The sequence below is a fragment of the Trachemys scripta genome, chromosome 3 (genome assembly GCF_013100865.1).
Source record: "Trachemys scripta elegans isolate TJP31775 chromosome 3, CAS_Tse_1.0, whole genome shotgun sequence".
In the NCBI taxonomy this organism is placed as follows: domain Eukaryota; kingdom Metazoa; phylum Chordata; order Testudines; family Emydidae; genus Trachemys; species Trachemys scripta.
In genome coordinates this window covers 31356247-31381563 of record NC_048300.1, presented here as the reverse complement: position 1 = coordinate 31381563, position 25317 = coordinate 31356247, and the positions used below count along the sequence as shown (strand labels likewise).

General features: G+C 40.3%; 2 protein-coding genes across 6 annotated transcripts in view; one reads left to right on the top strand and one right to left on the bottom strand.

Annotated features, from left to right (window-relative positions):
• Nucleotides 1-1263: 1263 nt before the first annotated feature.
• Nucleotides 1264-25234, bottom strand: ERLEC1 (endoplasmic reticulum lectin 1). Its single transcript, XM_034764380.1, has 14 exons — nt 24972-25234; nt 23815-23919; nt 19952-20032; nt 18616-18693; nt 18365-18428; nt 16615-16643; nt 15663-15886; nt 10283-10412; nt 9637-9798; nt 8404-8463; nt 5869-5993; nt 4604-4681; nt 4421-4496; nt 1264-1524 (listed from the first exon to the last, which is right to left on the bottom strand). The coding sequence occupies exons 1-14, from the start codon at nt 25116-25118 to the stop codon at nt 1453-1455; spliced, it is 1431 nt and encodes a 476-aa protein (XP_034620271.1). The 5' UTR covers nt 25119-25234; the 3' UTR covers nt 1264-1452.
• The window catches only part of ASB3 (ankyrin repeat and SOCS box containing 3), a 154088-nt gene continuing 153990 nt past the window's right edge, over nt 25220-25317 (top strand). For 3 of the 5 annotated variants that reach the window (XR_004644956.1, XM_034764374.1, XM_034764378.1), the window contains exon 1: nt 25220-25316. The gene's annotated coding sequence lies outside the window, so the exon portion shown is untranslated. The remainder of the gene's footprint in view (nt 25317) is intronic. The other 2 variants (XM_034764377.1, XM_034764379.1) reach the window with 1 other exon arrangement.

Sequence of the window (25317 nt, the reverse complement as noted above, 5' to 3'; positions counted from 1 at the left end):
TAAAAGGAGCTCACTTCAGTTTGTGGTCTGAGTGTGAGGAGCTGGGAGCAAGAGGTACAAGGAGCTGAGAGTGTGTGCTGCTGGAGGACTGAGGAGCACAAGCGTTATCAGACACCAGAAGGAAGGTCCTGTGGTGAGAATAAGGAAGGTGTTTGGAGGAGGCCATGGGGAAGTAGCCCAGGGAGTTGTAGCTGTCATGCAGCTTTTACAGGAGGCACTATAGACAGCTGCAGTCCACATGGCCCTGGGCTGGAACCCGGAGTAGAGGGTGCGCTTGGGTTCCCCCCCAAACCTCCCAATTGACCTGGACTGTGGGTTCTTCCAGAGGGGAAGGTCTCTGGGCTGTTCCCCAACCCACATGGGGAATCTCTGAGGCAAGAAAATCCGCCAATAAGCGCAGGACCCACCAAGATAGAGGAGGAATTTTGTCACAATAGCTAATACCTAGTTCTAAATACTCCAAAGCCACTATTTCAATTTACTTCTAGAAATTCTTAATTCAACATTAATATGAAGTTGCCACTCACTTTAACAATTCAGGTGACCCTCCAAAGGTCTAAATGATGCTTTAGGAATGACAGGAACAAATGACGTGGCTGCCATTTTGTATCCTTCAGTAAGAGGGTCAAAAGGATAGTGCAATGATAATCCTTAAAGTCCCCATATGTATCGGAATGATGACCAAGAGAGGAGTATTAACCACAGTTTAAACTCATACAATCAGAGATCAGAAGGCTATGTTCTGTTTAGTGATTTGTCACAGACTTGCTATGTCTCCGGACCTCTCAATGGTGGTTGCTCAGTTTCCCCATATGTAAAATGGGGAATAATACTTACCCACCTCAGCAGAAATGCTGTGCAATAGATAGCTGTAAAGATAGAAACAGATCCTGGAAGGCAGCCCAGGCTGAAAAAATTAATGAAGGCTGGCATAAAAGTTGGAGGAAAAGATAACATGGAAGAGGACCATGATAAAAATGCAGTTCAACTATTAAAAACTGAGGCAACATAGGTACTAAACTTGTATTTTGCCTTTTCACATAACAACAGGACAAGTTATTTGAGGCTGTAGAAGCCCTGAGGCATGATGTCAGTTTCTAGTCTCTTCTCTTTAAAGGTCAACTGCTGAACTCTTCAGTTGGAGTGGGACCTTGCTCATTTGAGGGTTTTTTGTTTTTTTTAAACTAAGGTTGATGTAGGACATCTTCCTCTGTAAGGTATAAGCCAACATCTATGTAGAACTCTCAATACTCAGTTAAAAAATTAAAGGTGCAAGACAATATTTTAATCTTTAAAAGTTTATCAATCTCTTATATACACATAGATTTACACAAAGTGGTTCATGAGTCCCTCCTAATATATATATATATATATTTTTTTTCTGCTGGCAAGGTTGGCTGGCGAGTATCTCTTGGCTTTCTATGAATCTGATTCATAGACTGTATTATCCTTTCAATTGGGCACTGAAAGGAGTCCATTTTCATCCGCTGTATCCAAGATCTTGCAAATGACTGGAGATTCCACCTGAACAAAAATAATCAAAAAACCCACCAAATGTTAGGTACTTTGAAACACAATGTTGTCAATTGTTTACAAAAGAAAATGCATAAGAAAGTAATTTGGGCATCACTGTTTTTGTAACTTTTTGGATAGTTATTTGTATTTGTGAAATCTGTAAGTGCACAGTTCTTTATTTACAATAATGAAATCAAAGTAGCCTTACTCTCCCAAAACAAATACAGATTGACAAAGGGACCACTATTCGCTTAGTGCCAATTATGTATTCAGTTCAAGAGTTCACAAAAGGAGTATGCCTTAAAGAACGAACACACTGAAATCCACTGGTAGGAATGATTTTTTTGAAAGTTACTTACTAACTTGTGAGTGAGTGAAAGAGTTGGCTAAAGAGAGGGTGATGGCTTGGTAGGAGATCTGGTAACAGAAATGTCTGTTTCTCCTCAGCAAATAGCACCTGACCCCACATTTGACACATCTAGAATGCAAAGTATTCCACTCTGGGATCAGAAGGTTCTAAAAAGCTTTAGGACTTTTAGTTCACAGCTCAAGTGGTGATCTATGCAGGTCTGAAAACAGTTACAGGCAACTACCATAGCACACCCTCCCTTCTCTTGAAAAAACACAAGGCAAGTTTGTGAGACATTTTATACCTTGGGGGAGCATCCTATAACCCCCACATTCCTCATTTATATATAATTGTGATATTGCATATAAAGCATGCTATGTGAGGTATCAGGGGAAAGGTTATGATCTGCTGAAAGTCATGTTTTCTATCTAAATATGTATATCATTAATGCATATGAAGTTATAAGAATTGTGTTGTATGGTTGTCACTAAAATATGCTGTGGGTTTGGGAGGCACCCAGATACTAGCTCTCAAGAGACAATGACAAGGGAGGTAACCAACACCCAGGTGGGTGCTGCTGAACAGACATTACCAGCCATTGTTCAGCAGAGGAGCTACAATTCAATGACTAACCTGCATGAGGCTGTACCAAGCGAATTGCTCAACCTTGCCTGGGGACTCAGCAATGCGCATGAGACATGCCTGGACTTGTGTTCTCCAAGCACATGGGACTGAGGATATAAAACAGAACACAGGGCCCTACGCTTGTCCTTTCTCCTGCCCCAACAAAGACATTCAGAAGACTGAAGACAGGGGAGACTGGCCAGGTTTAAGGGACAAATCTGTACATTAAGGACTGCAATATCTAGAGGGGTGAGAAAAACTGCTTAATCTAGCTCAGGGGTCAGCAACCTTTCAGAAGTGGTGTGCTGAGTCTTCATTTATTCACTCTGATTTAAGATTTCGAGTGCCAATAATACATTTTAATGTTGTTAGAAGGTCTCTTTCTATAAGTCTATAATATATAACTAAACTATTGTTGTATGTAAAGTAAATAAGGTTTTTAAAATGTTTTAAGAAGCTTCATTTAAAATTAAATTAAGATGCAGAACCCCCGGACCGGTGTCCAGGACCCGGCCAGTGTGAGTGCCACTGAAAATCAGCTCACGTGCCGCCTTCAGCACGCATGCCATAGGTTGCCTCCCCTGATCTAGATGTTGCCCAGTCTAACAGGGTTGAGAGTTTAGACTGTGTGCTTATATTTTATTTTATTATGGTAACTAACTCTGACTTTTTGCCTGTCACTTAAAATCTATATTTTTTAGTCAATACATTTGTTTAACTGTTTATCTTTACCAGTGAGCTTGCCTGAAGTGTTTGGTAAGGGTGCTTGCTCAGGTTTATAAAGGCTGGGGTGTATTCACTTTCCATTGATGAAGTGGTGAACCAATTAATAAATTTGCACTGCTCGGTATATTCTGAAGTACCAGGCTGGGAGCTGAGGGCATTTGGCTGTTGCCTTTCTCTGTGTGATTCAGGAGTGGCTCTGGGAGCATTCATGCAGTCTAGTTGGGCATAGACAATGCACCACATTATTCTGTCCAGATACTATAAGAGGTTATTTCCACTTCATTAAGAAATTGAGATGTTACAATTGCTTAAAAATAATTACTTTAGAGAAAATTCTAGATGACTGAGTTACTGTAATTTAATTGTTATTTTATGTAATAATTTGAACATCAACTCTTGTACTCGGTTAGAATTTTTTTCACGATATGGAATTCAACTATATAGGGATACATTTAAAATGTCCTAAGGGAACTAATCTCCATCTCTAACTTTAGGCTATCTTCCCTCATACTAAAGAGTGTACTCATTCAACCGGTATTTTCAGAAAAACAGTATTGAGCCATATTTGTCAGGGTCCTGATCAAATCAGTTTTTATTTAGAGGTTGGAAGTATTAAAATCTGACTAGCTTAATAATATGCTGAATGCCTCACACAGCAAATGGAAAAGTATCTGAGATGTAGTTTTTTCCAGGCTTAATATGTTTATGATTTAGAACTATTTTAAATTTTCTTCTGAATGCTTTATTGAAGGTTACCTACAATGCATTAAAAGAAGATCAATTTAAGAGCTCAAGCTATTATGTGCAGACACCACCTTTACATACATATATATATTTTTTTTTTCAAATATCTGAAAATCTGGTCCTGTGCTTACCAACTATCACATAAATTAGGGTTCTCTGTTTCACCTGCAATGGTTGACTACATCACTAATGCCACAAAAGCAACAAGGAACAAAAAGCACAAATTTCTGCAGTGCTTCCAGTGGTAGTGGTGGAGTCATCAACCTATGCAGCAGAAACTCTGGTTTGTTAAGTAAAAATCTGTTTAGTGTAGCTTTAAAGCTCTGGCAGATGCAAGTTAAAAAGGCCGTGTCAAAACTGAATATGCATAACTTCTCTAAGTGAAGTCCTGCACCTTGAGAAATCCTATTAGTTAGAAAGGGACTGTGGGCTGAGTGAATTCAAGCATATATATTTACATACCCCGAGAATGTATTGACAGGAGTGAGGCTCCAGCATGTATACTGTTACTGCATGAGGGGAATCAGATTCTTTACACCTAAAAATAGGAATGATTTGAGTAAATATTCTAAAAACCACAGAACTCTAGTAGTGGGTGAAGAGACAAAACTTATGACTAGATGGTTTACTTAGAGTGTAACTTACTTCAATTTCACAGTCACCTGCCTTGGCTTGTCAGTTAAGTCACAAACATCTCCATTTCCATAAAAATGAGATACCACTCTGCCAGAAAGGTTTGAAATTAGACGAGAATTTGAACACTCAGACAACATTATCACCTTAAATGCCGAAAGCAAGCTGTGAGTTGAGTAATCAGACCTTTCAAACACTCCCGCCCCCTCAAATGCAAGAAACTTAAATCTACATGCGGAAATAGAAAAAAGGGAAGAAAACACTGACAAGTTACATTTAATTTGTCTACTTCTATAGAAGCAGATAGGACTGTGATTAACAATACTATTCTCCTTGCATCACATCCAAGAGACAGATGTTGAATTATAAATAGCTTCTTTTGTATTTTAAGTTAAGGGTGCCTTATTCAAAATACTCTCATAGTTTATTGTATTGATTAGACTATAATTTACATGGCCCTGCAGTTTGGACAATGGGGGTGTGAACTGAAGTGTGCAGTAGCCTGCTGTGCTGCAAGTTCCCTGGGTGAATGCTGCTGGTGCAAAGTAAGATACCTAGGTTTGTGTTAACACGTATGCATAGTCCAAACTGTGGGGTCAGGCAGACAAGCCCTTAGTCTACCGCTTTAAGCCTCTCCCTTTCCCTTCCTTTGCAGCAGTAAATATGAAACCAATTCTAGCACTCAGATGACATAACCAGTGGTTCTGGTGGAGGGGACTTGATTGCTCTAATGATTACTGGCTCCAAGCACTCAATATGAGAAATATTAACTTTACAACTTTATTATAATTTTCATGAGGCAATTCATCCAAAGAAAGATTTACAAAACTTTCCCCATCAAATTAAAACAAATTATATGTGCCACAGAACACAACCTCAGTGAAAACCTTAAAGGCAATAGCAATATGAAGCTAAAGCTTTCGAAAATTTTACCCCTTAAGTGTCTACATCATGTAAATGATTTGAAAATTTTACACAAGATGAATTTAGTACTAAATTAAACTGTTTTCAAACTAGTTATAAGTTCAAATGCCACAATTTATGTAAGTTACTTTAAAGGGCGAGGATGAGAATCTAATTTTCTGTTTTTAAAATGCAACATTTTCCATTCAAAAAGGAAAGTAAGATGTTCTCAACCAACATGCTAAGAACTGTTTTTCAGTAGGTAAATGGTTCGTGAACAGCAATTCAAACATGCTGCACTGAAATGACAAGCTCTTTTTTTCCCCAACATGTTATCTAAGGTTTATTCAGTCAAAAATTGTCTGTACCCTTACCTAACTGTCTGCATACCACCTTCTCGGAGGTGATAAGCTCTAGCAACATTCTTCTTGGCCCATTCAATGTGTTCTTCTTTGCTCCAGGTACCAACAACTACAGAAGTTTTGCCACTTTCCTTATCCTAAAATATGAACAAACGATGATAAAAATCTTGTATCATGAGGTTTAATGAGTTTGCTGCAGAGAGATCATTTTAAAGATGAGAAATATTAGGGAGTCAAATTTTTAATAATCAGATTTTTTTTTTAATCAACTAATTGTTGGCTACATATTGTTACTGCAATCAGGAGCAGCTATGTGAGCATCATTTACTTACCGACAATAGCTTACAAATATGCCTCAACAGCCAGAAGAGTTGTCCTATAGCAAGAGACTTTCAGTTTTGACCACTTCGGATATTGATTAATGGCAGTGCCTGCATTTCATTGCATAAACTGAAATTGTGCCAGCTTGACATAAAATTTCTCACTGAAGTCAGGAATTTTGCCTAGTTAATATACATAGCCTATAGGCTTGTTCTACACGAACATTTAGTTCATGGCAAGCTAGGCTGAGAATCTACCCCACATTAGCCTGCTGTATGCTACTGTCCACGTGGACCCTGCTGAGATGCATTGACAGTTAGTGAGTTTTGATCTAGGGGATGGTCTACACTAGAAAATTAGATTGACCCAGCTACTTTGCTCAGGGGTATGAAAAATCCGACCTAAGTATCCATGTAGAAAGTGCTAGATTGATGGAGCTACCTTCTGCCTTTTAGGGAGATTGATTTACCAGAGCAATGGGAGAACTCCATTGTAATAAGAGTCTACACTGAGGTGCAACAGCAACATAGCTGTAGCATTTTAAGTGTAGACTTTGATCTAGTCCTGTTTCAAAGCGAACTAGGCTAAGTGCACTACTGAACTCTTAATGCGCATCAGCAGGCTCTGTATGGACAGCTAGTGTGCAGCAGAATCACACCCAAGCTTGCCAGAAACTGTTTGTGTAGACAAAACCTAAAAAAGTTTTTTATATATTGGTATGTAGAATGGAGATATGGTGAAAAGAACATTTCCTATAGCTTGTTTGTAAATTAGAGGCTAAATTCCTCTCTTTTGGTCAGATTTACCATACTTATTGCCACATTTCTCCTGGACTCACTCTCCCCAAAAAACCCATAGCAAATAGCCCAGGTAGAGATTATATTTCTTATACATTGGCAGGGCTGCCCAGAGGAGGGGGCAAGTGGGGCAATTTGCCCCAGGCCCCGCAGGGGCCCCCACGAGAGCATAATATTCTATAATATTGCAACTTTTTTTTTATGGAAGGGGCCCCCAAAATTGCTTTGCCCCAGGCCCCCTGAATCCTCTGGATGGCCCTATAGATGGGCCCAAAATGTATGCTGATACTAGAAAGCATCTTAAAAGGCAGCCATCTAGGTTCCATTACTACTAGAGAAGATGATGAGAATGAACACTAAGGACTCCAACCAGAGCTAAGAAATACAAGGAAACCATGCTGCACAGCTTGTAAAATTAGTTCTTTTCCTAAAACCCAGACACAGTAGCTGATTTTAGCAATGTGAGATCAAGCAGGACCGAACAGTGAAACATCTGCTTTGACAAGTGAACTGGGGACAAAAGAGAAAGGAATTCTACTTGGACTCACATCATCTCAAAAATATTGTCACTTTCAAAAAAAGATCTGTACAAACATTTAGAACAAAATGATCCCCTCTGTTTTCATGACTGATGCGGATTCAGCTCACGGGAAGGGAAGGGACATAAGGGAATAGTGCTCTTCACTCCCCCAGCAGAAGGGCTTCCCTGGGTTAAAAGAGGGAGGAGTCAGTATCAAGTGACATACTACACCCCCTGTGCGTGGTGGATATCTGCACATAAGTTAATGCTCCTGAAGCAGCATGTAATCCCTGCACCTACACTCTTGCCATTCACAAATTTAAAGCATAAGTGTGGAGTGAACCCAGTCTTATAGACAAACACTGAAAATCCTATAAGACATACCAAAGGAGTCTAATATTTTTGACACTAATAAGGAGGTGGGGAAATAGTAAAACCATCTGAGTTAGGTAGTCAAAATAAGAATATGTTAAGCCTATAGCCTCATTCTTATAGTCTGTCCATTCATGTAAATGGATCATGTGACAGGTACAATGAAGGAGCATATTAGCTTGACATTTCTGGTATTATGACCAGTAATTAAATGGTTAATTTTGGCATTAAAACACTCATTGTACTTCCAAGTTTGTATACTAAAATTAATTTCAATATAAGTCTGCAAGACAAAAATACATCAATTGATACTGCAAAGCCAACCTTCGAATCAGAAGGACTATTTCCCCTTATTCTAAGGCACCTTTCACAACATTACTTCTATTGACAGTTAAATAGTAAGGAATGGAGCAAAGTCTGCAGGAACATGCAACCTTCTTTACCAGTGGATTTCTATTGCCCCAGCTCATGAGCACATTCATAAAAGCAACTGTTGGCCATCTAGTGGCAGAAGACTGCAACTGCTATTTAACATACCTCATGATACTGATGTACATATTTGCCATAGCAGAATTCATACTTCCACCAACCAACACCCTGAAAAAAGAAATGGGAATAGAGTTCAAATAACGTGAAATACATTCTTTTCTCATCTATCCTATTGTAGCTTCATAACTGTGTGATAAGGAGCATCATGGCTTTATATAGATTATTTGCCACCAATGACACCATCTACGTATGAACTCCTGGAAAGTTGTAAGTACCCAATACAATGTGTTCCTTCAGTCTTTTTCCTGAACCTCTTTTGTATTTCCTCCTCTTTCAGACATAGCAGTAGTCACAGACTCCCTCTCTCTGCTACCTACCCTCCCAATTTTTTTGTCTTCCTGCCCTCTTTTCCAATCTCGGCTATCCATTATTTCCTATTTTACGAGGGAGAATCAAAAGAGAGAGAAAGTTCTCTCTCAGCTTTCACATTCCTACCTTTCCTTCCTATCTCTAACACATTTCATTTTCCAAAAGCAGTGTTTAAGGTTTCCCTCCTTAATACATGCCACACTCACTTATCTCACCATCCATGCTTCACTACAGAAGACTGAACTTCATTTGGACTTAATCTGAAATGCTAAAGAGATCCTTTAGTAAGATTACTGAAGACTCTTGTTCCACTTTCTATAAAAATTTCTTATTTCAATTCTGTTAAAGCAATAATTTAGCAACTAAGAACACCATTAAAACATTTAACAAATCAGTGGCTTTCAGAAGGTGGACAAATTCTTATTAAGTACAGTATTTAACTTTATATTTTGATCCAAGTGGATGAGCAAGACAAAAAGACTAAGGTCTGTTCAGAAACCTTTCTGAGGGTCAGAGGTGGGAAATGTCACTTCTGAAGAGGGCATTCTGGGTAGCCACTTGAAAGATAGGAAATGACTTTCATTGTGGTCTTCAAATAATAAATCTATCATCTTCTCAGACACAACATTTCATCTTACAGAAGTATCACATTTGGTAGAATTACTCTACTAGAGTTTCAGACTGTAAATAACAAAAACAAAAAATTAAGTTAGCTTTTGAATTTAGGGAAGATAAAACCTTCAGGTCAAGCTCTAGTAACTGGCAAATTACTGTGAGAAAAACACTGATGTGAGACACACAGCAGGTCTGAGTTAACAGAAATTTTTCAGCTATCCAAGTCCACAAAGGAGAATTGAAACGTGAAACAAATATGGATTTAATAAATGCAATTGTATACAGTTTATTTCTCACCCCATGGAAGCAGTAAGAACCACTAAGAAACTCCTTTATGAGTTGGTCATCAGTCAATTTGGAGATGTGTGTTGTTCCAACAGTTAGCAACTGTTGGGATCCAACAGTAACTGGCTTATGAATGGAGGAAAATTTCTCTTCTTTTGTTGAATGTATTTCTTCCTGAAATTAAAATTCAGACATATTTAGAGTCCACATATCCTCTACTAAACACATAACTGCATGTTAGAAAGTAACTAATATTAGAATAAATATCAAATGAGACAAGCAGCTGATAAATGTGCAAGAACTTAATAGGTCAGACATTTATTTCACTGCTTTGTGCATTAAACACTTGCATCTAAGAATAGCTGAATGAACAGAAAAGATCAAAAAAGTAATAGAAGATTTGGGGGTTATAGACTAGTAGCCCTAACTTTAACCTAGAGGTTTTTTTTTTTTTTTTTTTTTTTTTTTTTTTTTAAAAATATGACTGCAGCTATTGACAATTCCTGCTGGTTTGCCACAGGCTACTTGAAAGATCAATATAATTGTGCAGAGTGACAATCAGGGATATAAACAGTTGCTGTAAATTTAAGGTTACAAGTACTGTAATAAGGAAAATTAAAAAGCTATATTTTCCAGTTTAAATTTACAAAACTCCTACCTCCTTAACCCTTCTAAAAGGCATCTTCAGCATTTCTTGCTGTTGCTCCAGCTGTTCCAGATTATGGGGTTTAAGTGGGGATCCTGGCAGTGACTGGCAAAATATGTCATTCACAGGAGAAGCCCTGAACCTGTCCAAACAAGTTATAGATGCATCACCTGTTTTCTTGTAACACTTATTCCCACTATACATAAAGATATGTCAGCACACACACATTTGTTCTCAGTTTTAAAAAAAACTAATACATTAACACTCCAGGGTTAAACTTTGCATGCAATGCGTCAGATCAGGATTTTTTTTTTTTTTTTTTTACACTGTTGTTGCTATAAACAGACATTTCAGTTGTCGGAGTGTAAAGAAAATAAAAGTTCATTGGGTCGTAACGTTCAACACTCAGGTACTTAAAAAACCACTTTATTAAGAAACGTACCAAGTAATTAGTCAATGTCAGGGTTTCTCAAACTGGGGTCTCCACTTGTGTAGGGAAAGCCCCGGGCGGGCCGGGCCGTTTACCTGCCCTGTCCGCAGGTCCAGCCGATTGCGGCTCCCACTGGCCGCGGATTGCTGCTCCGGGCCAATGGGAACTGCTGGAAGCGGCACGGGCCACGGGAGATACTGGCCACCACTTTCAGCAGCTCCCATTGGCCCGGAGCAGCGATCCACGGCCAGTGGATCGGCCGGACCTGTGGACGGGGCAGGTAAACAGCCCGGCCCGGACTGCCAGGGGCTTTCCCTACTTCAAGCGGCGACCCCAGTTTGAGAAACCCTGGTCAATGCAATCTACCCTGTTTCAGTTTTCCTCAGATTATATAACATCTTACTTGCAAAAAGGCAATTTTTGCATGCACTGTTAATCAACTTTAAGTCAGGGAATTCCAAAAAAGTTAAGATTAAATGCTCAGCCTTAACTCAGCATTCTTATACACACATCTTTAAAATATGGTGTCATTATTTTCATCAAATAAAACTGAATGCAAACTAGACTTTTACACAATCTTTCATATAGTACACAAACTATGTGTGTTACTCATTTAAATTTGTCACCGAATATTTCATTAATTACTTTGGTATCATTAAATTATAAATTGAACCTTCACATGGCCAATACACAAGACATATCAAACACATTTTAATAAAGAGTTCACACTGTACTCTAGTTAAACTTGGGACAATTACATATGTCTCTAATCTTGTTCAGAATGTTCTAGGTCACTTATCTTCAACAACATAATCTTCACAAAGTAGCAGTACAAGTTCCTTGTGGGAGTGGCTACTTGGGACCCTGTTTAAAAATGAAACTATAAACCCCCCTGAGCAATGCTAGTTTAAAAGGCATTGGAATATCGACAACTACAAGAGATGGTTTTGGAAGTCACAATATCACTGCTCTTTCCTTATTTCATACAAATTAAGGCCTCTTCAAAGCACCTGAAAAGCCTGAGTGAAAATTTAGAAGTACTAAATATAAGTGGAAATATTTTTACAGTACTATTGAATAATAGTATGTTAGTGATCGATACATTTGCAAAAAATATTAAATTATTGTTTCCTACAATTTTGCATTACTTTATACTCATCTGTTTTGTAAATACACGTCTAGCAATTTCATAGACTTACAGGTGCTTCTGAAAAAAGGGAACTGGCTTTCTGGACTATCATCAGAGTTTGTTATGTAGGAATATGTGCACTGTACAGAAGGATGTGTAACAAATTTCAGTTTGTATGTAAGATAACTGAAGTTGCTTCCTGATTAATAAGTAACTCTAGATTAAATAAACTCCATGCCTGAAGGCTGAAGAGTTTAAGTATGGTGTTACTAAATCAAATAGAACTATCAAGCAATTAAATGCAATTATATATTTCTTTTCACCTTTCCCTCCCATCTGTCAGGCATGCTCTACCGCACCCCCGGAAACAAGTTCACATGCTTAGGGATAAGGACAGATTGTGCCAACAATAAGAATGGTGTATATTAAATTATATTTAGAACTAAAAAGAATACTCTTACTCTCCAACTTCAGTTGCATTACTAAGCAGTAAAGATATGAGAATGGATGGGGAGGGAAATGATTCATGGCTGAAGTACTGTCCTGAGCCACTTTGAGGAGCAACATGAAAGCCACTACAGGAAAGAAAAATGTATTTTTAATACCCCCACCTGTAGGCTGCTCTGATCAGGGATTGAGCAGCACTTTGGGTGTGCTACTCATGCCTTTGCTAGTAATAGCATGACTGAATCAGGAGAATGAGCCCTTGTGGGTTTTGTTTTAGATACATTTTCAAGGCATCCAATATTCTCACTCCTGGCCAAGAAGCCCTCCTCACCTATCTGGTAGTAAAGGTTTTGGGGCTGAACATAGATGATGGGGGAGAGGAAACAGTAACAGCAGTTAGTGGTTTTAAAAAACAAAAACAAAAATGAACCAAAACAAACAAACAAGCAATTTTCTAGCCCACTTTTCTTTCTTCTGAGCAGTTTTAATATTCTCATGTAATATTTGAAGTATTTCCAATTTGTCACTTGAATGGAAGTCGGTAGATCTAATCCTTAAATAAAGTTTGAAAATTCTTAAGAGTGAATCAAGAGCAGAAGAATTATAGCAATCAAAGTAGAGCAATGTATACATTCACTGGTCAGCCACTGGGATAACTATACTCTGGACAATCGTTAGGTAAATCCTTCCCCCTCAGAACATGCCAGCTATATTAGCTAGCTAAGGGATTTGCATATTTTACTGCTAGACAATAACTGCAGAAATTATGCAATTATGCCACCTACCCACAGCCAGAATGTAAGCATTTGCATCAGAGAGAAACTCTAGTTATACATCAGTAGCTGTACAGCACTGCTGTTTAATGGGGTAGTACGATACACTGACATTAAATTATTTGACAATGTAGGACTAGATGTGGATTTACCACTAGCCCCCAAAAGCTTTGTTATATAGTTCTGCTGCATCAGGAGCAGACCGGGGCCAACTTATGACCAATTCAAAATTCCTGGTTCTAACCTTACTCTAGGCAGGGTTGGCGGGAGGGGAGAAATAGTCTGCACCAGCCCTTCATCTGGCACAGATTACTTCCACAACAGCTCACAGCTGTGTTAGCTGGTGTACTGGGAGGTGAAGTCAAGCCACAACCCACTCCTCACCTCTGCCTGCTCACTTTTACAGGATGGGGGGAGGGGGGGGGAGGGAGTAGCAGCGCTATAGAGGCTGCTCTCCCCACTGTACAGTAATCTGCAGCAATGAGTGTAGCTGATGCACAAGAGCAAGTACCTTATGTTCCGGGAAGAAAGGGAACAGGTGCATGGGGCAAGCCACTATTTTGCTCATATGAAGAAGCTACATTGTAAAGCATCCTCCTCAAGAACAGAATAAATGTTATGTATTCAATCTTATTTCTTCTATTTCCTGACTGTGGAGCAATTAATTTCTCAGCCTGAATGATTCATGGACAATTTTTTTCCTTAATTAATTTTGAAAACACTAAGGTAAGAAAATCTGAGTTATTCATCACACAGTGCTTCTAACTTCCTTGATCTCAGCCTATCTGGCTCAATAGCTCATGAATGCAGCCATTATTAATTGAGCTCTGGTACTCGAATTGGAATTATTTTATTAACGTATGCAGTAATACACTTGCACACACAGGCAATTTTTTTTGGAGATTGGAATAACCTATTAACTCTTTATCACTTTAGCTAAAGGATGCTGCTGAGCTAAGCTCTGAATGCAGTGAACATTAAATTTGTCTGCTTTAGCAGTCAAAGAGGGCACTGCCTGTGAGCCAAACTTCAGACTTCCAACGCTCAACTACTGAACATTTTCTTCAAGCCATGTCCAGTCTGAAATTTCTAACTTTATCCCTTTCTGAGTTAGTTGAGAGTAAAGTTTCTTTACATTTGAGCATTTTCTATATTTGAGTAATACAGAAGTGGGTGAACCAATTTTATTCAGCCTCTTCAAGAAAAAAAAATTCCAAATTCACCTTTAGATAGAGACCCAGTCTGGAAAAAATTCAATCTTTAGTGAACTGGAGGAAGTTAAGAACAAGTGAAGAGACCTGGGTGGGTTTAAAATAAGAGCTGGGATTCAAACTAAACTATACCAGTGCTTTTCTTGCATAGAAAGTCAAATTCTCCATTTAAATTAGAAAATTGGTTGGTAAATAAATTGACAGTGTTACTACTTATTCACGGTATTTTGCAACTATGTTTGCATAGTGCATGACTGATGTCCTTACATCAGAGAGTACTTTTATATCAATCTAGATATTCTCAAATAGGTTACAGATGACTGTCTCTCTACACATCTCAGAACATGTTGCTATTTAAATGGAAACAGGTCATTTAAAAACAAATTTATTGCTTCCACCTTCACCAAGACCTGAGTTTAGGAGTCTGTGTTGACCCTCCAAGAGCTGACAGTTGAGAGACTGTAAAACACAGGTAAGATATTTTTTAGGGATGCATTATGTCAACAATTTGTGCTGGGAAAACAGAATCCTGAACTCAGGTATCTGCAAGTACTGTTAAATAATGGATTAATTGATTTTCATGTTTTTAAAAAGTGTAACTTATGATTAAATCTACACATACTGGTAAGAGATCTTAACACTTTTTAATAAAGCTTTTAGATCATGTGAATAGGATTAAAGTGTTCAAATACCTAATGCCAATGCAATAGAATGAAGTCCCAGTTCTAAAGCTGCCCCCTCTGTGTCAGGTGCACATAAAGTACGCATGTGTAAAAGATGGGACATGATTTCTAAAGTTAAGTGAACATGGAAGCAATAGCCTAAGTCCCCTCATGTATACACAAATAGGTGACCTGCACATGTACATATGGTATTTTGCAGTACTGGCCACCAAAAGCATTCAAATATCATAAGTGAGGCCCCAAAAAGTCATGATTAGCGTAATAAGTCTCTTTTTTTGTTTTGTTGAGTGTGAGAGAAAATAGTTCTATTTATTTATTTTTTAAAAGAACTAATGTTGGACTCTTTCTTTGCCTTCTGAACCATCAGGCTGCAGTCACATCACATTCCTAAATTTTTCTTTGCAACCACAATGGCTGGAAACTTACCTTAAAAAAATCCAAACCGTGAGGCTCTTATGTGATGTCTTAACTCCAACAGCTGGAGCTTTAAGAAATACTCCAAATATTGTGAAGCTTAAGTAAAAACTGCAAGAGTTGACAATGCTGTATTTGCAAGCCTGTTAAGCATATGCAAGGGTAAAAGAAGGTGTGTCCAGTTTTGCTCAAGGAACCACAACTGCCTATAATTTTTGCACACACAAGAGACAGCTGACTGAAAATTTGGCCCCATATGTGCAAAAGGATCACTAGAGCCAAAATGTTAAATTTGGAAACTGTACCTGTATTTAGGATGGTTGCACAACAGAGGTGTCAATATGACCACTTCATATTCACATGTAGTAACTTCTGCAACTGATAGGATCTCATGTTTAGCTTCAGGATGACAGATATACATCACTGTACTTGATCTGGGCAGGTTTTGTCTCAAAGTACAAGGTGTACCATTTCCCATTCCTACAGGATAGTATGGGGTCATCTGCCCTTCTATGTTCTTTGTAGGAATCTAGGTGAAAGCAAAAAAGTTAATTAGAAACTGCAGTAGAGCTGTTTCACTTCTCTGTAATGGCAACACTACAGCTCATTAGATTCCATGTTTCAATAATGTTTTAATCATATTTTCATGTAGGGATTTTTTTTTCTCCTTTTGCCAAGAGGTAGAGTGTGGTAGTTAGCAGGCAGGAACTTCACAGATAGAAGAAAGTAGAGAGTTAAGGAGCTTAATGTATAATCAGGCAAAACCAATGGTAAAGGTTAGGAGCAATAACAGTTAATAAGATAATGTAAAAGCCCAGGCAGCCTTCAGCAATAGATAAATAGAATTGGGGTAGGGATAAGCAGAGAAATAAAGTGCTACCAGGCCAAAAGAGGACTGCATATATGCCCACTTTATAATGCAAAAGTTCATAGGTTCTCACATACCATGGATCTGTCTTGAATTTAAGATTTGTGGTGTTACTAAGGGTTTTTTATAAAACTTAGCACTTCAACAAGAATGTGGAAAGTAAATTAACTGTCACCTTAACCTTAACGTCCAGTGTCTTGGGACTGGACAGGGCAAAAAACTCATTGGTGGAAGAGAACAAGTGTCTCCAAAACTGGACCAGTGATCAAAAAGGGAAAAGAGCTTATTTTCTACTCACACCTGGATTAATGAACTGAACATTTAATCATATCTACATTTAGTTGCCTCCATTGTTGATGGCAAAAGTGAAAGCAACGTTTTACACTTGCCTCTTTCAGATTTTCCTTTTCATCTTGATCTACAGAATAATATAAGAATGAGAGAAGTGTAAAGGTCTTTAAAATATATATAAAATAATAAAGATATGAAATTATATACAAAGTTATGCTAGGTAAGAGATTCAGTTTTAAAAATAAAGCCATTTCCTCTCAGCACACCAGCCCTGATTGTACCATACTGACATTTTCAATGTGAGACTAAGTTTGATTACTCAATTATCATTTGCTTAATACCGGTTTTCACTGAAACATGCTTGTACATTAGAAGAATGTTGTCAAATATTACATGGCAAATGTTTGTCCTAAAGTACTATAAAACTTTTATAATTTAATGTGTCAAATCTTCCTTTAATCTTAAATTTTTACTTATGTTGATATGTCTGTCACTTAGGATTTTTTCTTTTTAAATGGATTAACTTAAATAATATTTGTTCAAAGATTTTTTTGTATACTTCGTATTTCACAGCACTTTGTGTACAGTCAGTTTCTCTATTCAACCTCACCTGTCTGTAGAAGTAGGGGCAAGAAGAAAATACAGTTGTAAAATGAAGACACTGATAAGGGGACTGGAGCAAGCAGAATAAACTCTTTTAAAATGACTAGTTTCAAAGTTAGTGTCTCGTTAAACAAAGAAAGCCTCTTATGTTTGGGAACTCAAGACAAGCCAGATTCTGCTCTGTGGTAAGGTCACTGTGCTGGAGCAGTGCCAAGTGACCTTACTGCTGCCCTACAGGGGCAACTGACCACATCCTTCATGAGGGAATTCTTTTTGCTGGCACAGCAGACTATGCTTACATCTCCTTCCTCTCCCCACTCTCTGTGCTTAGGGAGCATACTGGAAGCCGGGCTAGAGTGTACTGCATGCCAATGATCACTTTGTTTATTTGACCCCAGTTGGGTGCTACAAGTGTCAACAGCTTTAGGATTCTCTAACCTGTGCCAGAGATGGGATCAGCATAATTGTTAGTGAGATAAGAAAGGAGACTTAGGGACATTTCCCCTTGAGCTGCACCAAGCTTGCTTTAGCATACCTCGGGAGTGAGGCCACAATGTTTTGGGATCCTTTCGTACCCTATTCAAGACTATGCTGGCATCAATTATGTTAATGCACAAGTATAAGTTGAGCCAAGGAATTTCAACTCCATATGAAGCATAGAAAAAAATAAAATTGTCACCTAATGGAAAAGGACAGAATAACTCAAAAAAGGATGTTAACATTTCTAAGATCCCAATCCACCTCCAGAGGTGATGCAAGTTTTACCATTGTGCACTAAATTTTATCCAAGATCTGCTAGGTACTGTAAATATAACCCAGTCTCTGCCCTGAATTACTTAGAATTTTAAACACAAAAAACAGTCAAAAACCAAGTGAACAGGTTACAGAATACAAGCAGAGGGATTAGGACAAAGACTGGCACAGGTTCATTTTTAATATTTTGTATATATGTTCTATCCCCAACTGCCCTTCTACCTAGCCGTAATTAGTTGGCAGATTTTTTGTAGGTTGCCTGGCTGAACTGATAGGATGGGGAGAAGGTGAGGCGCCAAGAGGAAATTACCACAAACAACGGAGTTAGGAAAAGTAGCATTCCACTGTGTTCTACTTCTCTCTTCCACTGGAAAGCACATTGGACATTTTTCCATACATAATGTTCTAGCATATTTTTGTGAAAACAACAAATACCAGAATCCATCATCAGCATTTGCAAAAACCCCACAAACAAAAAAAACAGAGACAAACCTGGGTCTGATAATGGACTCTTTATCAGCATGTTCCCAAGGTAGTACTCTTGGATGTTTATTTTCTACAACCAAAAACAAATACAATTATAGTTTTGTTTGTTAAAGCTAACTTTCCCCACATAAGCTTCAAGAGCGCTTTCTGTTCATTCCCGTCAGAATTCATTTGTAGTAACTTCAGCATCAAAGTGTCAGTTCTAAATTCTTTTATTTTTTTTTTTGTTTGGGTCTCATAAGCTTGTACAAACATACCTGGCCAGTTTCTTTCTCTTCATGGTATTGACGAATATATTTTCCATGGCAAACTTCATAAGTCCAGTAAGATTCAATCTAAACAAAAAAAAATTCATGTTTTAGTCAGCAACACAAGAGTCTGGCAATCAAAATTTTCCAAAACTTTAGGACTTAATTTTGACAGATGAGTAGCAAAACCAACCCTGTCAGGAGGATGATGGAACCCTAAAGTAGCAAAAAACTGCAGTGAATTTTCCCAGCATTCCAGGGTTAACTGTGTTCCAAATATGCATAATGGGTCAAATTACTGTGGGTTTTTTTTGCTGATGTTGTGAAGCATCTTTCACGTATGTGAGAGCCAAATACACCTCCACCAACCCAGAGCCAGATTGTGAGGCCGCAGCACAGACCTGCTGTGGCCACTACTATGCACTATAGGTTGCATTATTAGTTGCAGCCCGCTCCCCTTCCCATGCCACTTGTATGGAGGTGTTGGGACACTGGATCTGAACAATAATGGATATGGAATGTACTCTCCCTGGTCCATCCTCAGTGCTAACATGCCTGGGGCAAGTATTTAGTTCACCTCCACATGGTCCAAGGGGTTGTCCCTCCCCTGCTTTGTGGCCACTCTGCCCAGAACAAATGCAGAGATAAGGTAGTATGGAGGGACTTTAGTACTTGAATGAATTTTATCCTGTGAAAGAATTCTGGATAGCTAAGGCTTTGATGGTGAATCTGGTCTAATCACACTTGTCAGGGTTCACTGGCCACTTTTAAAAATGTAGCAGCTTTTTTTTTTTAATGTAATAATATCAAGCAGTTATGTCTGAGAGGCAAACTTCTGGGGTCTCTGGAGGCACTTATCTTTTAGCCTTGTCATACATTCAAGGCAGGTCTTGTAACCACAAGCTGTCCTGTACACCTCTACCCCGATAGAACGCTGTCCTTGGGAGCGTTATAGGTGAAACCGCGTTATATTGAACTTGCTTTGATCTGCCAGAGTGCGCAGCCCTGCCCCCCCAGAGCACTGCTTTACTGCGTTATATCCGAATTCGTGTTATATCAGGTTGCATTATATCGGGGTAGAGGTGTATTATGGTTTGCATACTGGAAGTACGATGACAAATTGTTAGTATAATCACCATATCTACAATTATTTAGAATGCAAATTTTTTAGCAACACTATTAAATATTAACGTTAATGAAGTTTATAAAGCATTCTTGCTTTAACCGCTAAATGGAATCTCATATACATATTTTAATGTTTATTGTAGTCAACTGTAAATAGGTTGAAATGTAGATGGTTTATTCTGCTAATTTGCAAATTTGAGTGAAAACAGAAAGAACATACTCTATATGAACAACTACTTTGTTTGAAAAGAGGTTCCAACAATTCTCCTGGACTAGGCCCTTTATAATCCTTTTCTTCTTCCTAGAACAAAAAAGGTTTGACATTTTTAGCTATATATGCAATATTAAAATTAAATGTACAATAGTCAGATCATTAATTTGAATAAGGAAAAAAAATCACTTGCAAAGATTAAGATACAAAATCTCTGTCTCCAATAACATGCGGTGTGATAATTAAAAGAATCTTTAAATTTTAGTTATTAGGAAGGGACACTGAAGAAAAGTATAAGAGTCATAAATAAATCAGTCAAACCAAACAAATCCAGGAATTACAGAATTACAGGAAAACAAACTGTAGAAATATGGCTTTTTTGTATTTTTAGAAGTACTGCTGATGACAAAATAAGATACAAGCATTCAAACTGAGGTGTGAATAATTTCTATAGCACTGAAAACCATTTAGCACCTGTTTCCTAATTCAATATTTTTGTTTCAAATGTACACTAAAAAGGTAACTGTCACCAGGGTTTTCACAGAACAAAAATCTGAGTCTAATTTAAAAACAAAACAAAACGCAGAAGTAAGATTCGGTGAAAAATGATTTGTGATGTGTGCCATTAACACATGCACACATACATTAGAGAGATTTCCATTGTATTGTCTGTTAGAACTAGCAAACACTTCTTTTTTGTCAGACTTTTTTATTTGGATACTACTATTGTAGAGGTACAAGGTACAGAGGAGAGCAGAAGTGTCAGCAGCACTTATAATGGACATCATGTTGCAAATTCAAAGCTTGTGGACAATTAAGGCAATATTCTCTAATGCAAAGTTCTAGGTCTGTGAGACTCCAACCTGACCTGGTTTTCAACCTTTTTTCAAGTCACTTCTTTCTTTCCTTGCAATGGATTTGTACATGGACAGACCCCTATAGCTCTTCCGTGCATACCACATTCTAGCATAGTTGTGGCCTTCTCCTCATCCTCTCTCTCTCATGGCCTTTTCTGTCTCTTTTTGTCAGATTTTCCTTTTCTATTTTATTGTTGTTGGTTCAATTTTTGCTTCCCTTCTCCACACACCTGAATGCTACATGGTGCTCTGACTCACCCGATAGAGCCATGGGGCTGGGTGGCACAATCTTGTGAGTGAGCCAAGAGCCACAGAAGAGAAGCTAAACTTGTACACGTGAGCTGATCCCACAGCTGGCTGCAAAGGCACAAGCAGCCACCTACTATTTTACATGAAGTAGCTGCAGAAGGATATCTTCAACAGGAAGTGAGGTGGATGTGAAGTTATGTAGCTTGCCTGTCCCCACTGCTGCTTCTCCTCTATCTGCCCCCTCCTGGCCTATTCTTGTGCTACTGCCTCTCCTGTGAAGAAACCACATCCCCTATTTGGGGGGAGGGGAGAACCTTCCCATAGTGACTTTTATGGGAGAAGATGAGATATTCTGAAAGCTCTGGCAGTACAGTGCTTTGTTCCTACCTAGTCATCCATCATTGCACAGGAAAAAACCCAGTAATGGAGAAGCAGTAGTATTAGTTATAACTTCTGTTGCCAAAACCAGTGGTTAAAGCAGCGGTCCCCAAACTGTGGGGTGCACACCTGAATGTTTGGGGGGCACATGGCCAGGCCTGGGCCAGCCCCCACAGGGGGTGGGGAGGGAGCAGCAACCAGCCCCGTTCTACCCCCAGCCTCGCTCCAATCCCAACTGCAGCTCCATGCCAACCCTAGCCCTGCTCCATCCCCAGCCACAGCTCCACTCCGCCCCCTGCTCTGCCCCCAGGTCAGCTCTGCCCTCATTCCCACTCTGCCCTGAGGCCAGCTCCTCTTCTAGCCCCAGCTCCTCCCTGATCCCAACTTCTGCCCCCAGCTCTGTCTTAAGTCCAAGCTCCTCTGAATGGAATGGAAGAGGCAGACAGATTCCATTACTGATAAGGGAGGGGGGCATGACAGGAAAAGTTTGGGCACTAGTGGGTTAAAGTAAGGGGGAAGAACAGCTTCCCGCTACCGTCTTTAGCTGATATAAATAGCTTTCTTCCACAGTTTCCTGCTCCTCCATGACTCTTGTACCAAAAGTGCCCCTTCCTATTTCAATCTGCTTTAAATACCACTTATACCTAAGGCTACATTTATGTCATGGAGGTCATGGAATCCATGATTTCCAGAGACCTCCGTGACATTTTCTGCTTCAGTCCCTGGAGTTGTGGGACTGGATCTAGCAGCCAGCAGGACCCCAGCAGGGTTACAGTGATAGCCTCTTCAGGGTCCCCCTGCAGATTTCCAGGGACAGGTGACAGCCTCCTCAGGGTTCCAGTGACTGGGGACAACCTTGTGGGGTGAAGAGGGGCAAAGGGAGGAGGAAAGAACCCTGCAGCTCTCAGCCACCACAGTGTCAGGAGAAACCACAGAGCCGCACCAGCAAAAGTCAGACAAGTCATGGCTTCCGTGAATTTTTGTTTATTGCCCGTGACCTGTCCATGACTTTTACTAAAAACAACAACCATGACAAAAATCTTAGCCTTACTTAAACCCAATGTTATTAGTTACCCAAACAAGAGGTGATTCTAGTGGACAGTGCATCTCTCCAGCAACATTAGCTACTACAAGCACATCAAACCTGCCTTTCTACTCTCTACCTTGGCTTCTCATGCCATATCATGTCAAGTTCAAGACACTAAATGGTTTGGGCTTAGAATTTCTAAAAGATCGCCTAAAGCTTCAGGATGTAGACCTTGCTCAACAGCTCCACTCCTCAGGCACAACAGAACTTTCTATCATAAGAATAAGCTAATCTGTGCAGGACATATAGCTTTTTCCAGTTTTCTTGGTCCAAGACTGTGAAATGAACTCCTGGAACTCCAGGGGTGGGCAAACTATGGCTCGTGGGCACATCTGGCCCTCGAGCTCACGCTGGGGAGTGGGATCAGGGGCCACGCTGCGTGGCTTCCAGAAACAGCGGCGTATCCCCCTCCGGCTCCTACGCATGGGGCAGCCAGGGGGCTCCACTCCACACGCTGCCCCCACCCCAAGCGCTGTCCCTGCAGCTCCCATTGGCCGAGACCCACAGCCAATGGGAGCTGCAGGGGTGAAGCCTGCGGACACGGCAGCATGCAGCAGAACTGCCTGACCATGCCTCTGCGTGGGAGCCGGAGGGGGAATATGCCGCTGCATCCAGGAGCTGCTCAAGGTAAGCGCTGCCCGGAGCCTGCACCCCTGAGCCACCCCTCCCTCCCCCAGCCCTGGTCCCCCTCTCACCCTCCTGCACCCCTCAGTCCCAGACCGAAGCACCCTCCTGCACCCCAAACCCCTCATCCTCAGCCCCCCACCCACAGAACCCTCACCCCCCCAATCCACTCTGCCCCAGTCTGGAGCCCCCTCCTGCACTCTGAACGCCTCATTTCTGGCCCCACCCCAGAATCTGCATGCCCAGCCCAGAGCCCATACCTCCTCCCACACTCCAACCCCAATTTCATGAGCATTCATGGCCCACCACCATACAATCTCTATACTCAGATGGGGCCCCCGGGCCAAAAAGTTTGCCCGCCCCTGCACTAGAGGAAGGTGCTCAGATATTAGTGATGAAGGTGGTATAAGACTCTGTAGCTCTGGAATTAAGGCACATAACTGAGACTAGCCAACCCACCAACCATTTTGCCTAATTAAGGATGTCAAGACTGGTTCGCATCAAACCCACCAAGAACAGAACTACCATATTGTCTATAATGAATACAATTAGTTATAGAACTGCCATACAGTGAAACATTTTGCAGAGGAATTCCGTTTTAAAAAGGGAGAAAACTATTTAATTTTACAGATGTGTCACTAACAATCTGTAATTGCAACAACTTGACTTAAGCTTACCTCATCTCCGTTTGCTATCAGTGGAAGTATACATTTATATTTTTCTTTATCTACAGTTGTCATAATGATGTAATTATCTTCTTTGTACAAAACACCAGTTGTAGGCTAAAAGTAGAACAAAAACAAATCCTGTGAAGATGGATTTTTTTTTTTTTTGGAAAATGCTATAAAAACTTAAATATATTCCTAGCCCCAGGTCCAAAGCAGGTTATTCAAAAGAGTTCCCTGCATCTTCTCAGGTCCTAGGGATGTCAGCAGACTGCTTTTTACCATTTGCACTGACAGTTTGTCTTCTGATCTTTGTCTTAACCTTTATTTTTGCTCCTCTGCCTTTGTCTAGACTCTCCCTACCCCCATGTTTCTCTACCATCTTTATTCTTTCATCATATTTACTCATTCCCTCTCTTTTCCCCGTTCAATAAAAATAAGAGAACTTGTAAGACATAACCTCCAAATGAATAGTGTGATGATGGGCTATGTTGTACCTCTTTCCTCTACCTTTTCCTTGTTTTACCTAGGCTATAAAATCTTCAAGGCAGACACAGCATCTTCCTTTGCTTGAACAGAGTTTAATACAATGAACCCCAACTGCCGTTCCAAACAAAGTCTGTTATAAAATAACAGGAGTGTAGAGTAGATTAACATACTTTTCCTTTCTTTTAAATGCACATCTGAATCCCAAACTGCTTCTAACTCTGAAAAAGGCATGGCATGTTGGGGTCCCATCTTTGTATCTCAGTGACTGTCACTGCAAATATACTCAGTTTACAAGTGAAGATGATTTTCCCAACTACAGTCATGCAAATTCAGCCTGGGATTTCTCTCTAGCTGGTGCATTCCACTCATGAAGGTTCCTTACATCTAATGTAGTTAACAGTCATTGTGATGATGAACAATGCATAATCCAGCGCCTTCTCCTGACAAAGGCATCGGAGCTAACGAAATAAACTCGGGTCCTTGTCAGAAAATAAGACTTTAACTAAAGATGCACGAGCAGATTTGCAGATTTAAAATATTGATCTAGTCACTCTTCCGACCATAACCCACACTGCGTGACCCCCAGTCCCGCCGGGGCTCCCACCGACGGAATCCCCCCAGGGGCCTTCCCCGCCCACGGAGCTCTCCCCGCGCGCCAGCCCGGGCGCTCCCGCACTGACCAGGCTGAAGTCGGTGCCGGGCCAGTTCACCCTGAAGGGGACGTCGTCGCTGAGCTGTGGGAGAGCTCGGCCGCCGCCTCCGGCCCCCGCCAGGACCCCGCCTAGCAGCGCCAGCAGCGCCGCCGGTCCCAGCCGGCACCGCCTCATCCCGCCCGGCGGGGGGCTGCAGGGACCGATCGGGAGAGAGCCGGCAGCCACCCAGTCACAACCGCAAGCAACCACCGGCCACGTCTGCTTCCGGTGGAGCGCTTAACGCCATTTCCGGGGCGGACTGAGTGCACATCAACATCCGGGTCACGTCCGAGCAGACCCCCGCTTCCGGAGCGAGGCCGCCAGTCAAACAAGG

Bases quoted from the DNA above. Each gene is read 5' to 3' on its own strand.
- ERLEC1 (XM_034764380.1), bottom strand. From the start codon at position 25,118: ATGAGGCGGTGCCGGCTGGGACCGGCGGCGCTGCTGGCGCTGCTAGGC. The intron at 18,429-18,615 runs GTATGTTTGTAC...TTTTGGTTGTAG, and splicing joins AAGAGAAAGAAACTGGCCAG to AAAATAAACATCCAAGAGTA. The intron at 10,413-15,662 runs GTACAGTTTCCA...TTGTTTGGACAG, and splicing joins TGCAACCATCCTAAATACAG to GTTCAGGGCTTCTCCTGTGA.